This window comes from Notolepis coatsorum, assembly GCF_963971535.1.
Source record: "Notolepis coatsorum genome assembly, chromosome: 2".
NCBI classification, from domain to species: domain Eukaryota; kingdom Metazoa; phylum Chordata; class Actinopteri; order Aulopiformes; family Paralepididae; genus Notolepis; species Notolepis coatsorum.
The window spans coordinates 3,438,433-3,456,903 of NC_140166.1; the positions used below are offsets into that span (position 1 = coordinate 3,438,433).

An 18,471-nucleotide genomic window follows, 5' to 3' on the forward strand; every position below is an offset into this window, starting at 1 on the left:
TCACGCTGGCAGGATTAGTCGCCGCCGGAGTTGAGAGCACTCCAGAGGCAGCAGGAGTGGATAGAGAGGTACCTTCAATGGCGATCGCGAACTATTGGATATTATTATGAAGACAAAACGATCACACTTATGGATAATAAGGTGCGTTTTCACCAGACTACATTGGACTCAGCACTTCTGGTAAATCATAAAAATACTATAGTCAAACCGGCCGAGGAGGTAACGTATTCTGTTCAACACTCCGTGGCAGTCGCCGCCGGGAGAGCACTCCAGAGGCAACTGGTACCGGCAACTATTGGAGATTATTATGAAGAGGCCAAAACGATCACACTTATGGATGATAAGGTGCGTTTTCACCAGACTATGTTGGATTCTAGTATTTTCAAACAGGCTGTTTGGATGTAACGCTAATGTCAAGTCAAGTCAAGAGTTTTATTTGTCACGGCATACGGATATACAATGAAATGCGGGTGGTCTTGCCCGCAACAATGTGCAATTGGTACAACATATAATAGAATCCAATACAAAAAATGTGTGCAATAAAATTGTGCAATAACAGGTAGCAGGTAACAATAAATTTGTGCAATAACGGGTAACAGTTAACAGTAGTAGTAATAGTAGTGCAATACACTGTTACTGTTGCTAATACTAATTTAAAGTGGCCTTTCCTTTTGGCAATAAGTGAGGGTGCGTGCGGCCTGAGTGTGTGCCCGCTCATGCTAAAGTGTTACAGTGGTACTCAATGTTCATTGTTCAGGACTCTGATGGCCTGGGGGAAGAAGCTGAGCCTAAGCCTCTCTGTCCTAGTAGCTGGGGTTCGCAGGCGTCTGCCTGACCTCAGCAGCTGGAACAGGCTGTTATTGGGGTGGTGAGGGTCTTTCATTATCCTGCAGGCTCTGGATTTGCACCTCTTGTTGTATAGAACCTGCAGGGGAGGTAGTGCAATACCCGTGGTACGCTCAGCTGGGCGCACCACTCTCTGTAGGGCCTTCTTGTCTTGTGCCGTGCTGTTTCCATACCAGGCAGTGATGTTTCCAGTCAAGATGCTCTCTACAGCTCCGGAGTAGAAGGACTGGAGTATCTTCCCCGATACTCTGAACTTCCTTAACTGTCTCAGGTGGTAGAGGCGCTGTTTCGCCTTCTTTACTACTGTGTCTACAGTATGTGTGTTGACCATGTCAGATCCTCTGCCAGGGCCAACTAACGTTATTTATTGTTCCTGTTCTGACCTAAGACACTTCGGAGCAAGAGTGGACAGGGTTTTGGTGGACCTGCTGACAAAGGTAACGTCTATTTTACCGAACCCCAACAAGTTTCAAGTTTGTTTATTATTTGTCACAACAAAATACAGAATACTTTATGATGAAATGCTTGTTTCTGTATGAGCCCCTGAGTGTGCTACATACAGTAAAAAAAAGTTATTAAGAAGTAAGTAAAAAGTAAGTAAAGGAATGTTCAGTCAATATACATATATACAATATACAATACAGAGTCAAATTAGTAACAAAACTTAGGGTAGGGTGCAAATGAGGTATGAATGTAGTGCAAATCTCTTTAATAATAGATAAATATAAAGTGTGTTAAAGTGTCTAAAGTGAGTGGTAAGGTGAGTGTTTGTTTAAAGTGAGCGTGTACATGTGGATGTGTGTGCAGTGAGTGTAGATGATGGGTTGTAAGTACATAGTGTCATTGTCATTGAGCATCCTGATGGCCTGGGGATAGAAGCTCCTTCTGAGTCTCTCTGTACTCATGCCTTTGTAACGATCCCAGCGTCAGAAAAGGATTCTGTGAAGGGACCCCCCACGGTTTGTGAATGATTCTACTATAGACCACTGCACTTCCGCGTTGCATTGAAATCGGGGAGGAGATAGTGGGGGGAGCAAATTAATGAATGTGGATGAGAGCCTGTGGCAGTGGTTGCAGCTACGGCTGTGGGGGTGCTAGAGACATGATGCAATAGACTTTTATGCGCCTGAATCTCCTGAACACGGCGCAACCCATTCCTAATCGATCAGAACAAAATCGGCCGAGATCAAGTCCCTTTTTCAGAACCTACTCCCCATACGCATGCGCAGATTGTCAACGGAGTCTGAACGGCGCGAGGCAAAAGTAACAAAAAACATAACCAGTAACACAGCCTCTCGCTGTGGGGTTCAAACCCTCAACCTTCTCAGTGTGAGACAGCGCCACCGTGCTGGTTGTTTTATTGTGTAATCATTCGGCCCTATTTCTCACCTTGTTTGACCATCCTTCCCAGCACCCTGGTCACCTCCAACATGACCGAGGTCCCGCTGCTCGGGTCGATGGCACCATGGACCCAACTGTCCCTGTGGTTTCCATATATGACATACCTGTCTAATGGACACACACACAAGCCATAAGTTCAAAATCAATGACGTCTGACAAACTTTTGTCCAGTGGATGCCATCTTATTTCACCTGGTTCCACGCTGCCTCGGATCACTCCCATCACGTTGGAGGAGTTCCTCACTTCTCCGAAGTTGTAGATGTCCAGCTTCACGTCACTGGAAGAGAGGTTGAGAGAAACTAGGACAGTGTCTTCATCTTGTCTCTTTATTTACGTCATGGTTTTTGTATTTGATGTATTTTGTGGTTACTAAAATGTTTATTACTGCTTCATGTTGCATGGCTTGTGTGTACTGAGTGTGGTTTAGAGGTCCTCACGGCTCCAATCGTACCCAAAAACCAGAGACCCTACCCAAGACCTGAGGCGGATCCGGGTTCAAAACCTGACTTGCATGCTGATCAGGTTTTTTTTTTTGGACATTCAAAAATTGCGTAATCTACATAGGCTATAGGTGTAATAAAAAAGGATGATAAAATCAAATGTAAAAAAAAATATATATATATAAGATAAACCATGTATTTTGCCTACTATCACCAGAGCTGGCGTAACTATTAATAATGCACAGCATTTATTTCTGTCTCTCTACCATTGGCTCTGTTTGGATTTCAGAACCCATTAGGACACAAGTCTGATTACATCTGGTCCAATCTTCCTCTGGTCTGTTTAGGGTAGGGTCTCCTTTTGAATGTATTTATTCAGGACGGTTCTGGGCAAGAAAGCCTCGGGTCCATTTGGGAAGGGATCAACCTTCTGGGCCTGTGAAGACCGCTTGTGTGGTTACTGACGTTGTGTTTCATCATCTTTTGTGTATTGAAGGTTGTTATCACTAACACTATTGTATAAGTGTCATGCTGCCGTGTTATAGTTACATTACATTTAGTCATTTAGCTGACGCTTTTATCCAAAGTGACTTACAAGTTCTGTATGATAAGTCAGCAGGAAGGGTACAATTCTTACAACTGAGTAACAATGTTCATAAAACAGTGCTGAAACTTGGGTGCTGCAGTGATGAGTGCATAGTAGTAAAGACATAAGTATAGTAGGAAGAGTGCATGATAGTATTAGACAGTAAGAAGGTTAGTGTTTTTTTTTATTATTAAAAAAAGAAATTCAGGTATGGATTGAAGAAGTGTGTTTTTAGTAGGGCTGTCCCCGACTAAGGATTTGGATAGTCGACTATGATTGGCCAAAATGAGCTGTTAGTCGACTATTAGTCAAAAAAAGTATAATATATTTTTTTCAAATTTGTTTTTATTCCATTTGGGCTGTGGGGGGTGCTTAATGTCTGAAGGAGTCGACTGAAGGCTTCTTGTCCTCTGCAAAAGCATGCAATTGGTCCACTGATGGATACATCTTGATATTTGTCTAGTCTAGTGTGTTCATTAGATGGGTGAAATCCTCTTTCAGTGCCTCTGTGCCTGTTTTCGTAGGCAGTTAGCCTCTGGTATGCGTGCCATTAGCGTTAGCCACGCTTCTAGGCCTCTTTTCTTTTGGAAAGAATGATAAACGTTTTTAGTAGACAGCGAAAGATTGGGTTTCGGCTGTCCTAACTGTGGTGGTTAGTTAGTAATGTTATTGCAACAGTGTCTTGCTGTCCCATGTGGCATTACATGTGTCTGTTATTACATGTGTCTGTTATTACATGTGTCTGTTATTGTCTTTTTTAACTTGTCACTTGGTTTTTAGGAACATCTTGTGTGATAAGTGAATGAAATGTGATAAGTTCATAAAGTCAAGTGCATTGTTCATAAATATTATACTGAAATAAATACTGAAATAGAGCTCAGGTGACCTGCCTCCCATCTGATTCTGGAAGTTATGGCCGTAACCTTTGAGAATAAGATTACTATAAACTATAAAAAAAAAGATTCACTGTGCAACATAGAAACCAACAGTTCTTAGAGATTGTAAAACAGTTGCATATATTTACATAATAACATACATATATTATAGATGGATTTAGCCGCAACAGCAGCCCAGCTTGCTGACAGCAAAAATAAGGGGTGAACTTTGTTACACTGTTATTGTTATAACATTGTACAATTTTGTAAAAGATGCATTTTACGGGCGGCTGGGTAGCACAGTGGACTAAGCACTCGCCTACCACCGCAGAGACTCTGGGATCGAATCCAGCTGTCAGCAGTACCTCCGGCTTGGTCAGTCGTCCCTACTAACACAATTGGCACTGTTAGCGGGTGGGAAGCCGGTGGGGTATGTGCAAGGCCAGATTAAGACTTCAGAGGCCCCTGGGCCAGATTCTTGTGGAGGCCCCCCCACACACACGTGCACGCACGCACAGTGGCGTTTTTATATGTCACTTTAAAAAATATATCGAATATTTAGAAGTGGTGGGCTCTGAGGGCCAAGCTAAAAGGCCTTTGATCACCCCTGCCCACTTTGACAACCTAGGATGGCTTAGAGTAGACGACAGAGTACAGCAACTTGCAATGGGCCTGGTCTACAAGATACACTACACGACCAAGGTACCCATGTACATGTCAAAATACTTCCCAAAGGTCAGTGAATACCACAATCACAACACCAGAGGGAGCTCCACAAATCATGTTAAACCCAAATTCGGCTCAAACAAGGGACTAAACACATTTCGCAATTATGCCACATCAATGTGGAATGCCCTACCCAAAGCTGTAAAGGAATGTGAATCACTACCCACTTTCAAAAACACTCTCAAAGAACACCTACGGGAGACTGCAATTCGAAACTGGCCCCTGTAAATGTCCTAACACAACACCCTCCAATGTACAGTAAATTACCAAGTATGGTTTTGTCAATATTCCAATGTACAGTTTTGCTTGTACAGTTGTACAGTGTCTCCCACCCACCCACCGAACCACCTCCAATGTACAGTCCCCCCCAACCCCACCCCACCTACCCAACCTCCTCCAATGTACAGTTTCTACGTCAAATGTATATACTCTCTTTTTTGGACTATTTTCGTATCACAAACAGTACTGTATTTGCAAATCTGGTATGTCATAAATGTATAGATGTAGCAGTACTGTCTATCTGTATGTCATGTATGTCATAATGTTATGATGAATTGAAAATGGGGGACCCTGATGTAAACAAGACGAAAGTCTTTCTCTGGTCTGCATCCCCTTAACAATTATTGAGCTGTACTGTACTGTACTGTACCCATTCTACAATCTGTTAATAAAGTTTTCAATCAATCAATCAAGAAGAGAAAAGAAACACATCATGTTTAGATGGGGGGATGGCGCCATCCTCAGGAAGAAAAAAAACATGCACACACTTTGGAGACAAGAATATAATATTAGAATAGTAAGCTTACTTTTACGTGAATGTCAATTTAAATTATAATTAGGGAAGGGAGGGGGTTGAAATGTGTTTTTGTCCTGTGTTACTGTCTGTGAATGAATGAATTAATGAAAATTGTATTTAACAGATTGCAGAATGGGTACAAATAATACAGTACGGCTCAATACACACAATTGTTAAGGGGATGCAGACTAGAGAAAGACGTTTGTCTTGTTTACATCAGGGTCCCCCATTTTCAATTCATAGTGACATGTATGACATGCACAACATATATGACATCATGACATTTATGGCATAGGGACATGCATGACATACAGGTACTGTATATAGTACTGTTACATTTGTGACATATATGATATGCAAATATACAGTACTGTTACCCATAGATCCTGACAGAGTATATACATATGATGGGGAGGGGACTGTACATTAGGAGGGGGTGGGTGGGTGGGAGTGGGGAATATATATGGTGGGGAGAGAATATATACATTACATACGATGGGGAGGGGACTGTCTATTAGGTGGGGGTGGAGCTGTATGTATGTATGTGTGTGTGTGTGTGTGTGTGTGTGTGTGTGTGTGTGTGTGTGTGTGTGTGTGTGTGTGTGTGTGTGTGTGTGTGTGTGTGTGTGTGTGTGTGTGTGTGTGTGTGTGTGTGTGTGTGTGTGTGTGTGTGTGTGTGTGTGTGTGTGTGTGTGTGTGTGTGTGTGTGTGTGTGTGTGTGTGTGTGTGTGTGTGTGTGTGTGTGTGTGTGTGTGTGTGTGTGTGTGTGTGTGTAAAAGAAAAAAAATACAATCGAAATATTGACTGACGTTTCTTAGGCGACTCTTTCGAAGTTGGTTAAGGTTAGAGTATGGAATCAGGGCTGGTGTTCTATCGCCCTGCTCTAAGACAAACTCTAACCTTAACCAACTTCGAAAGAGTGCCTAAGCTTAACCGGTGAAAGAAAGAGGCGTCACACGATTGGCGCTACCAGAAACGTCAGTGGCCAATCAGAGCGCAGAGCGCGGAACTGGAAATCCGTTGGTAAAAGTATTCAGGCGTCGGGGCTGGGATGTGGAGATGCAAGTTTTGACTTTTTATTGCTGTTTTTACCTCAAACGGAAAACCTCAAACTCTTATGAAGAGGAGAAAAAATACTCAAGATTAGCCACTTGCAGACGGCAGGGTGTGACGTACTGTATATTTTAGTTGATAATAATAATAATAATAATAATAATAATAATAATAATAACTTTATTTGTATAGCACTTTTCATACAGAGGTTGCAGTTCAAAGTGCTTCACAACAGTAAAAAAGACAGGCATAAGCGGGCATAAAAAAGATAGACAGGTAGCAAGGTATGGCAAATCAGTGTTTCACATTAGGATCTAGCATCCCAATAGGCTCTCCACTTACAGTAACACAAATAATAAAAATAGTTTAAAATGATTCAGTTTAAAAATAGTCTAAAAATTATCAAATAGAACAGACATAAAAAATACAGGCATGAGCGAGCATAGCAAGTATGGTAAATCACAGTGTTTCACATTAGGATCTAGCATCCTAATAGGCTCTCTATTCAGTAATACAAATAATCACAGTGTTTCACATTTGGATCTAGCAATAATAAAAAGTTTAAAATGATTCAGTTTAAAAATAGTCATCAGTAAGAAGTAAAAAGTGCAATAACCGACACATGAATTTGATAGGCAGGGTATGGTAAATCACAGTGTTTCACATTAGGATCTAGCATCGTAATAGGCTCTCTATTCAGTAATACAAATAATAAAGTAGTTTAAAATGATTAAGTTTAAAAATAGTCTAAAAATTATAAAATAGAACGGACATACAACAACAGTAAAAAATGTAAATAGCAAGGTTACAGTAAAAAGTGTGAAAAATAGTTTAAAATGATTCAGTTTAAAAATAGTCATCAGTAAGAAGTAAAAAGTGTGATAACCGACACATGAATTTGATAGGCAGTGTAAAATAAGATAAAATTAGCATAGAAAAGTAGGCAGGGTAAGAATAGTGCAGGTAAGTAATTGAAATTCCTGAGCAAAGAGGTTTTAAGCTGTCTTTTGAAGATGTCTAGCGAGTTGGCTTCCCTGATGTTTTGGGGTTGTTTGTTCCACAGTTTTGGGGCATAGTTGATAAAGGCTGCATTACCGATCCTCTTTTGACTGTTTCTGGGAGCCTCTAGTAGTCCAGCAGCTGATGATCGCAGTGTTCTTGCTGGCGTGTAATTTATTAGAGTGTTGGTGATGTAGCTAGGTCCCTGTCCATTTAGAGCTTTGTATGTAAGGAGAAGGACCTTAAAGTCAATTCTAAATGTTACAGGAAGCCAGTGTAAAGCAGCTAAGACTGGACTAATGTGCTCTCTCCTTTTGGTTCTAGTTAGCAGTCGGGCTGCGGAGTTTTGGATTAGCTGAAGCCTCTCTGTGGTTTTCTTAGGGAGACCTGTGAAAAGTGCATTACAGTAGTCTAACCGGCTAGATATGAATGCATGAATTAGCTTCTCAGCATCGTTCTGATTAATAAATGGTCGTACTTTTGCTATATTTCTGAGATGGAAGAACGATGTTTTCGTTACTTTGCTAATATGAGAATTGAAGTTCAGTTCTGAATCTATGATAACCCCGAGACTAGTGACCTCAGATTTGATCCAAGGGGTTAGTCCTCCTAGGTTCTTTATTAACGTTTCTTTTTTAGTTTTGGGGCCGATAATTAGAATTTCAGTTTTGTTCTCATTTAGTTTCAGGAAGTTCTTACTCATCCATTTATTTATTGCCAGTAAGCAGTCTGTAATGGAGCTAATCGCTGTATCATTTGGTTCAGCAGATGTACAGTTGTGTATCATCCGCATAGCTATGGAAATCTACATTATGTTCTCTGATGATATCACCCAGCGGTAACATGTAAAGGGAGAAGAGTAAAGGACCTAAGCAACTCCCTTGTGCAACTCCATAGTTGTTGTCGTATATATCAGACATGTGCTCTCCTAGTCTAACATAGAATTTCCTCCCTCTGATGTATGTTTTGAACCAGCTTAGCACATGTTCTGAGAAACCGACAAGGTTTTCAAGACGATCGATTAGAATATCGTGATCGATTGTATCAAATGCTGCACTGAGATCTAGCAGGACAAGGATGGAGATCTTATTCTCGTCAGAGTTTAGCCTGAGATCACTGATTATTTTGGTGAGGGCAGTTTCAGTGCTATGATATTTTCTGAATCCCGACTGAAATTCTTCTAAGATGTTGTTTTCTTCAAGAAAGGAATTTATTTGAACTGAAACTATCTTTTCAAGTACTTTGCTAATGAATGGTAGGCTGGATATTGGACGATAATTTGCCATTTCATTACAAGTTAGGTTTTTTTAGTAATGGCTTTACAACTGCTGTTTTAAAGGCATTTGGGAAAATACCAGTTCTAAGGGAAGTGTTTATGATATCTAGCACAGGGCTTGAAACACTATTAAACACCTGTTTGAAGAAAGCTGTAGGTATAGGGTCAATGTCTGAGGTGGAGGAGTTACATTCTGAGACAGTTTTGCAGAGTACATCTAATGTGATGCATGTGAAACTTCTCATGGTTACATTGCACGGTTTGCTGCAATCAGCTTTATTTCCATCATGAGTAATGCTGGCCGTTGATGACTGAGGAGGTGTAGGGGCAGTGTTGAGTAGTAGATTAATAGTGGAAAAAAGGATTCTGGAGTTTCCAGCATTTTCTGTAATGATTTTAGAGAAGTAGTCTTTCCTTGCTAAGCGGATGGTTTTATTATAAGCAGTTAAAGCATCTTTGTATATCACAGCATGTGGTGGTTTTTGTTTTTCTCCATTTTCGCTCTGCTGCACGACATTTCCTTTTTTCTTTGTTGACAGCATTATAGTTCAGCCAGGGCGAGGCTCTGGTTTTTTTCTTTTTCATTTTTAGTGGGGTGACAGAATCTAATACAGATGACAGTGCATCATTGAGATTTTCTACCATTTCATTTAGAGAGCTGTCATGATTGTGTGGTTCATGTAATTTGATAAGATTAATGAACTTTGATTCAGCCTTGTCGTTTAGGAGCCTCTTTTTATGATTTCTTTTTTTGTTTTAGTAAGGGTTATTTGAGTATCAAAAAATATACAGTGATGGTCAGAGACAGGTAATTCAGTTATTGAGACATTTGTTATGCTTAGCCCAGTTGTTGTTATGTCTAATGTACATGTCATGTCATATTTGTGTCATACAAACATGTCATGCCATATTTAGAAAGCGGCTTGATGAGTCAAACATGGTGCTAGGATCATGTAATGTGTAATGAGGAAATGCTAATGGGGGACTGTGTTAAAGATGCTGTACGTGGTCTTTTTCTTTTGTTAAAATAAGCCGTCTACATGTTGAAATAACAGGTCTACATTCCGACAGCCATCACTGATATAGAGTGTGTGGTCAGTAACACGGGTCTCCCAGTCCCTCAACTCTTACTGCAGAGCGGAGGGACTGGGAGACCCATGTTACTGACCACACACACTCTATATCAGCAATGGCTGAATGTCGAGATATTTAACATTTGTTATGCTTAGCCCAGTTGTTGTTATAACTAAGTCTAATGTATTTCCAAGCTTGTGAGTTGCATTTGTTATATGTTGTGTTAGGTCAAAGCTATCCAGTAGATTTTCTAGCTCTATAGTTTTGGAGTCTGTTTTCTTCTTAAAATGGATGTTCAAGTATCCATTTAGGATCACCTTATCATATCCGGTAACACATAATGAGATCAGTTCAGAGAGCTCCTGTATAAATATTGGTGAGTGTCTGGGCGGTCGGTAAATTGTGACAATAATGATTGATTCTGTTTTCAGCTCAATGGCAAGATATTCTATCGACATGAACTCGCCTAGTTCCGTGATTCTAAACAAGAGTTTTGAGGAGAAAATTGCTGCAACTCCGCCACCCCTTCTATTTTTTCTGGGTATTTGATAAAAATTATAGTCTGGTGGAGAAGCCTCAATCATTATTGATGTAGCTGTGTCATTATTTAGCCATGTCTCTACTAGGCAAATGCAATCTAAGTTATTTTCTTTAATCAGATCATTTACTAAAAATGATTTATTATTCAGTGATCTGACATTTAGGAGGGCTAATTTTATTTGTTGGACTTCTTTAGAGGAGGTCTGCTTTGGCTTGACCTTGATGGCTTTGAGGTTAATAGCATGATTGATGAAATATTTTTGTTGACTAAATATTTTAGTTGATGAAATATGTTTTCATTTCAGTGTCACAGTATGACATCGATCTCCAAAATAAGAACAAAAATAAAAATAAAATGTGGGGCCTCTAGTGACGAGGGGCCTCAAAATTTATTTTTATTTGTAATTTTAAATTTTTTTTGGAGGCCCCTCATCACTAGAGGCCCACGGGCCGCGGCCCGGACGGCCCGGTCGTTAATCCGGCCCTGGGTATGTGTCCTGGTCTGCCACTCCTACTGGTCGGTCGGGGTGCCTGTTCAGCAGGGAGGGGATCTGGGGGAAATAGCGTGAACCTCTGCACGCGTTACGTTCCCCCAGTGAAACTCCTCGCTGTCGGGTGAAAAGAAGCGGCTGGCGACTCCACATGTATCGGAGGAGGCATGTGGTAGTTCTACACCCTCCCCAGGCAGACAGTGGAGCAATGCGTGCCAGGAAGGGAATTGGCATAACGACTAAAATTGGGATGGGTGAAAAATACAGAAAACCCAAAAATAAATAGAATCATTTTAATAAAAACATTTTAAAGATGCATTTAAAATCATATGAAATGAGGACCATGTAGACTCAATTACACATTTTGTTGGAATAAGCACGTAATTAAGTGGTCCATTCTACACGGTCCTGCAATGAGGACCTTGTACTGTAGACTTAACCACTAGATCAGGGGTCAGCAACCTTTTTGACATGGAGTGCCTGTTTGAAATATAGTTGTAACTAGTGTGCCTCAACAATATTCCATGCATCGTAATTTTTTTCTTCTCATAATCAGGTCTTTTTAAAGATTCTTTTTACATTATTACATCATTATTGTTATTGTTATTATTAACAATATTATTATGATGGTTGTATCAACCCGAAATCTGAGTTGGGGGGGGGGGGGGGGGGGGGGGGGGGGGTGGTGCAATGCAGACAAACAGCTGCATACAGTGCGACCATTTCACTCACATTTGCCCATTCATTTTTGGACACATCACACACCATCGGTGTGTGTACTGTACGTGTGCTGTCATAGCTCCACCTACAAGCCTAGTGGAGAACACCAGGATGTGAATGGAGGGTGAATGTGAGGTATATTGTGTAAATAAGTTTTGATTGATTGCAAGACTACACTGTAAAAAAATTAATAATAATAAGTTACCAGAACTGCACCTAATCTCCTGATTCACACGCTGCCAGGCACCTCACTCTTCACAGCTGTATCCCATTCCCTGATCACCAAGACCCTACTTCTACCGGAGGTAGAAGTCGTCGTGGTGTTATTATCATTACCTAGGTACGACACCTCAGTCCAAAGACCTGCTAGACACTCTCGTGTGATTATTCCCTGTTCTAACATTCCTTCTCTTGTGCCCAGGACCTCCGTTCCAGCGAGCCCCTGTCTGGACCCCTGGAGCTATACCAAGGAGTTCCTGCTCACTCTCTCGACATGGACCTGTGTCTTCCGTCCGCAGTAGCACTGGAGTGCACCTGCTCTCATTGCCCCAAGAACATTCCCAATTCCTGTCTGTTGTACATTTCTGGATGTAACTCTTGTCTGCTTGGGGAATACTATTAAATATCCTGAAACGCTCCATTCTCTCTTCTCCTGTGTTCAGCGACTGGGCTCTGCCCATTCTCACACTACCTCTGGGGCAAATCAATTTCCTTTGAGCTGAGTAACTGTAAAGGTAATAGAATTTCTTAATTTCACCCAGTTATTATCGGCAGAATAATGTATTTATATACATCATATAAATGCACTATTGATATATTGAAAGACTTAGAATAAGGGGGTGTTGACCTTGGAGATTTGCTATAATCAGGTGGTGGAATGTGGAGAGAGGTAAATACCTGTTGTTAAAAGTAGACGTAGGTAGGAATCCTGGTCCCCCGTAGTTGTAGGTGCAGTTGAATCCTCCCTGCCACTCACGTGGCCCCGCCTCCTCGCCGCCCAGTGCACTGTGGTGACCAATCAATAACCATGCAATTATTTTGGAATCAATAGCAATTTTTTGTCATTAAAGCTGCACTAGGCAACTTAAAATTAAGTTGTGTTTAGGAACGTGATGGTGGTCTTCGTTTTTCCCCGATGCAACCCTGGGAACACCACTTGACAAGAGGCTCGCCGAGTGGCGTCCCTTTGGAAAACTAAGACCACAATCATCGCATTCTAATCAGAAAGTACATAAAATGTGCAAAACCACCTGCCGATCAGAGTCTGTGAAATATTTGTGTCATTATTTTCAGCTTGAAGCTGCTGGTGAGTCTGGGAGTCTGTGGGGAACCTTTGGGCTTGAAAAGGGCTTGAAAAGGGCTTGAAAAGCCCTTGCTCTATTTATGTTGGGGCCTAACAAAAATAATGGTTGGTTTCAGGTTGCCGACCGACCCTGCCGATTTAGGTGCGACCCAATATATTTTATGAGTTTAAAAAAAAAATTATATATTAATTTTTTTTTTTTTTTCTTTTTTTAGAATAAAGTTTCATAGAAATCTTAGTCAAACATTTAGTATTATGGATATTAAACATGCTGGCAGAGTACATGCATCCATGTTGTTGTGAACATTTTAACCCTTTCACTGCCACACGACAGCCGGTTAACCCTTTCACTGTGACAATACAGAAGGTTAGCCCTTTACTATCACACAACCGACGGCGATGCTCCATCATTAGCATCATTAGCTCCGCGGATGCGGAGCTAATGATGCTAATGATGGAGCATCGCCGTCGGTTGTGTGATAGTAAAGGGCTAACCTTCTGTCGTGTGGCAGTGAAAGGGTTAATTAAATAAAGAACTTCCCTATCCATAGTCGCCGTGGGAAAGAATAAAAAAAAAAAAAAATTCCCTACCTACCCATGGCCAAACTGACAACCAACCTGAAACCAACTATTATTTTTGTTAGGCCTGGGCGGGTAAACTTACTCTTGCTCATTTCTGCAAAGTTGTCTACTGCAGCTTTAATGAAGCAAGATTATGTTGCCACCAACCAGATCAATGCATAGGCATCCTCAAATCCAATTGGCTGAATTGGAATGGGCGAGATCCCTGTGATGTTTTCGACTGGAATTCTATAGGTTCCCTCTGTAAAAAAATTGGTAGCAATTAGATTTATTTGTATTCAGGTGGAACATGAGATAATATAATCTGAAGTGATATTTATGCATAGTGTTTCAAAGTAGAACTGTTGATTAAGCCTACCTTTGGCAGCCAGGTAGGGTGTTAGCATGTCTCCATAACTAGAGATAAAGGAGCCTCTCTCCACCCCAGAGGGAGGCATGTACCAGGAGTGAGGGTACGTCTCATTGACGTCAGACATGAGTCCGTCATTGATGTCCAGTGGGTCGCTGTACACAAGCACACCAATAACACCATAGGGTGCTGCGTTGATGGCCTGGTGGAGACAAAACATGTCATGCCATATTTAGAAAGCGGCTTGATGAGTCAAACATGGTGCTAGGATCATGTAATGTGTAATGAGGAAATGCTAATGGGGGACTGTGTTAAAGATGCTGTACGTGGTCTTTTTCTTTTGTTAAAATAAGCCGTCTACATGTTGAAATAACAGGTCTACATTCCGACAGCCATCACTGATATAGAGTGTGTGGTCAGTAACACGGGTCTCCCAGTCCCTCAACTCTTACTGCAGAGCGGAGGGACTGGGAGACCCATGTTACTGACCACACACTCTATATCAGCGATGGCTGAATGTCGAGATATTTAACACTTGTTTTACCAAATGGCTGCCCCCATGTTTGATGCCTTACATTCCCTACTAAACATTAGAATGTCTGTGTCAGCTACCAAATGTTACAGCTAACGCTAGCTAGTGTTAATCAAACATTGTCTAGTGTTAGCTGTAACATTTTGTATACGGCATTACAGATTCTACCTTTAATACAGTCCCCCATCAATTGCTAATGCAATGTGAACTCACTTTGTCAACTCTTCCCACTCCTCCGTATCTGGTGATAGCAATGGTTCCGTTTAGGTCCATTTCCTGGCTCAACGACTGATAATCATTGGGTGTACCCTGGTTGGCGTACACCAGTTTGCCCTAAAATCATTATACACAATTTTAACATGAACATTATGAATTGGCCCCCGTTTATTTCCTGTGTGTCCAAGCTGTTCCCCTAGCTACGGAATTCCACTGAAAAGGTCTTCAGGGTAAAATCAGAATTTGAGACCCCTTGTTCCTACTTACCAATGATGTTGTCAATCGATAGAATCCTTTCTCAGCGCAATCCATGCTGATCTTCATATGATACTTGCAGCACTGGCTAATTTAATGAATGAATGAATGAAAACTTTATTTAACAGATTGCAGAATGGGTACAATACAGTACGGCTCAATACACACAATTGTTAAGGGGATGCAGACCAGAGAAATACGTTTGTCTTGTTTACATCAGGGTCCCCCATTTTCAATTCATAGTGGAATTAGCTATGAAACTAATGCAAAGTGAATTGTCTAGCCTGTACAAGCCCTGAAATAAACGCTGAAACCTACTCCACAGAGTGCACCAAAAGTCAGTTTCAGAATTGTTTTCAGGGCTTGTAGAGACTGGAGTGTGGCCCCATTGACTTTGCATTAGTTTCTTGGCTAACAATAGCTGGAGCTGTGGGTATGAAGAACAGCATGGATTGTGCTGAGAAAGGACTCTACCAAATGACCATTGGTTAGGAAAAAGGGCTAGAGGTAAACAATTTTGAACTTGCCCTTTAATGTCACCACTCTGCAAATAGGGCACTCAGCCGTGAAGGAGGGGATGTCCTCGCTGAAAACTCAATGCATGTCATTCATGCCATTAGCGAAACTGACATGTGCAATAGCAACAAACTGCTTAAATATCAGGAATGTTCAAAAATCAAATATGTTCTCAATCTGATGTCAAAACTAGACAATCGTTAGCCTAGCTTAAAGGTGCTATAGACCACATTCAGCCACTAGATGTCGCACTAGAGCACCAGCATGTCTTTTATCCAATCAGGTGCATTCCACTTGGGGACATGGGGAATAGGGAGGGGATTGTGGAGGAATATAACCGGATCAATGAATGTACTTAGTCAGATATAGACTTGGTTAAACACAGGTTTATTATACCCAAACAGGTACAAGTAGATCAACAGAGCGGATGACTCAATGGAAACATTGGCCTGATGTGTCCCCAGAGAGCTCCTAGAATACAAGATACAAGAGTTTTATTTGTCACGGCATACAAGTATACAATGAAATGTGGGGGGGTCTTGCCCGCAACGATGTGCATAATTACAATAGTAATATATAATAAGAATCCAATAGAACGACATTGTGCAATAACAAGTAACAAAGTAGGGCATATCGGTATCTGTACATGAGTTATTTACAGAGCATGGTAGATTGATTGATTGATTGATTGATTGAATTTATTTGACAATCAAAATTACATACAATACCGGTACACACATGTACAGCCATCACATATAATCTAAAATCGTCGAGGATTAAAACACAATAAAACCTTACGGTTTATTTCCATTGTGGTCCACATAATGGACAATGGACAAGATGACTAGTCTCCACCATGACTAGTCTCCAAAATGCACAGTTAAACTGCCCCTCGTTGCATAGGAGTGGGTGTCCCTAAAGCACATAAAATAATTTGAGAGATATGAGGGGACCCTATTATACATTATTTTATGGGTAAGGCCCAACTTGATTTGAATAACCCATTTTTCCACTGGGAGCCAATTAAGTTGATTAAATATGGCTACATGCAGGTGAGTGCGGGTAGGAAGCTTTAACACTACTCTAATTAATTTGTTTTGGGCTGTCTGAAATACATTTTTAATTTTCTGGGGTGCACTACTGTACCAGAAGGAGGCAGCGTAGTCAAAATGACTCTGTATCAGGGCACCTGACAACATCCTATGTGTTTTTCTATCCAACATATCCGACTTACGTGCTAGGAATTTGGTCCTTTGACTTATCCTAGCCAGGGCTTTCAAGGCCATATCCTCTCTGTGAGACATTCGTCCAAGGTGCATCCTAAATATATTACTGAATCATTACCAGCAATGACCGACTCTCCTGCCTGGATCTTCAGCCCTGGGGACCTTCGCAGCTTTATTTTGGATCCAAAAAGTATGGCCTCAGTTTTACCAAGGTGGAGAGACAGCCTATTGTCGGCCAGCCATGTTCCCACACTCTGAAGCTCCTTACTTAAGGTCTTCTCTACCTCTCCTAGGTCTTTGTGAGACACAAGAATGGCGGAATCATCGGCGTATAAAAACAGGTCAGACATACAGGCAGATTTCATGCCATTAATATATAATAAAAAAAATAGTGGCCCTAGCACACTCCCTTGAGGCACCCCACAGCTAACATTCTTGGGGGAGGAAAAGGTACCATTTATATCGACCATTTGGGTCCTTCCCGAAAGGTAGGAGTTTACCCATTCAATTGACAACCTGCTGAAGCCTATGGCCTTTAATTTCATTAGCAGGATGCCATGGTCGACCGTATCAAAAGCCTTTTGGAGGTCGAGCAAGACCATTCCACAAAAGTGGAAACATGGGAACTCTCTAACTCTTCCCCCCCCCCCTCTCCCCCCCCCCCCCCCCCCCCCCCCCCTCCCCCTTCTCTCCGAGTGCCCGTCTCCTGGCGCTGACTAAGGTGATGGATGCCTCGGGGTCTTGGCCAAGATTGTAGTGACTGCTCTACATGCACCTCCGAGGCCTTGGATCAGTTATTCACCGCCGTCTGTCCGTGGTCCTGTCAACTGATTAACAGTATTAACAGACTGTTAACAGATTAACAGTCAACACGGTTTCATTGCTGGGTTAAGTACTTCTATTCTATTCACATAATACGCTTACTTCATATATCTACTCCATTCACATATATGCCTACCACTTGTATCTATTGCTATGTCCGCCTACTACAATCTCATGAGCTGTCTAACGCCTGTCCCGTCTCCCTGTCTCCCTATGACTTGCTGTCCTGGGAGTTCGCGACCCTCTCTGCGCCACCCCCTATCTCCCTGTCTCCGGCTGTCCCTGAGCAACGACCGGAGTGTTGAATGTCCCGTGACTAAGACGGGGAGGACGTGACCCTCTTTGCGCCGCCCCTGTGCCTCAAATAGATCCGCTATCAACTCTATCTTTAATCTTTCAAAATGTTCAGTTGCTATCGCTATTAGCTCTATCTTTAATTTTTCAAAATGTACAGTTGCTATTGCATGCACTCATCTGTGTTTCACCACACACATGAGTGCATGCTTACCAACTGTCCGTCTGCAACACTACTATCACCAACATCTAAGAAGGGAGATCCCCCCTTGAATGGCCCTTCTAAGGTTTCTCTCCTCCACACTGCCTGTGGAGCTTTTTTCCCTATTGTTAGGTTTTAGTGAGTTTTTCCTTACCTTCGCGTGGGGTATGTCTGGGAGTGCTTGCATTCTTTCATTTATTTGCATTCATCTAAAAATGTTTGGACCTTATGGTGTTCTTGTTCTGTTCTTGACTTATTGTTATGTTTTCTTCTTGACTTGTTTAAAGAAGACCTGTACGGCCCATGGGGACATTAACGTGTGTTGTCGGGCCCTATAAATAAATTTTATTT

At 41.5% G+C, this 18,471-nt stretch overlaps 1 protein-coding gene across 1 annotated transcript in view; it reads right to left on the bottom strand.

The window, feature by feature from the left end:
- LOC311248903 (aminopeptidase NAALADL1-like) overlaps positions 1-18,471 on the bottom strand; it is a gene marked incomplete at both ends in the record, with an annotated part of 65,625 nt that overhangs the window by 32,370 nt on the left and 14,784 nt on the right. The window contains 6 exon segments of the mRNA XM_084338132.1: positions 2,236-2,355; positions 2,439-2,524; positions 12,721-12,828; positions 13,856-13,949; positions 14,067-14,259; positions 14,803-14,922. Of these exon segments, the coding sequence (XP_084194258.1) occupies positions 2,236-2,355; positions 2,439-2,524; positions 12,721-12,828; positions 13,856-13,949; positions 14,067-14,259; positions 14,803-14,922 (721 nt within the window).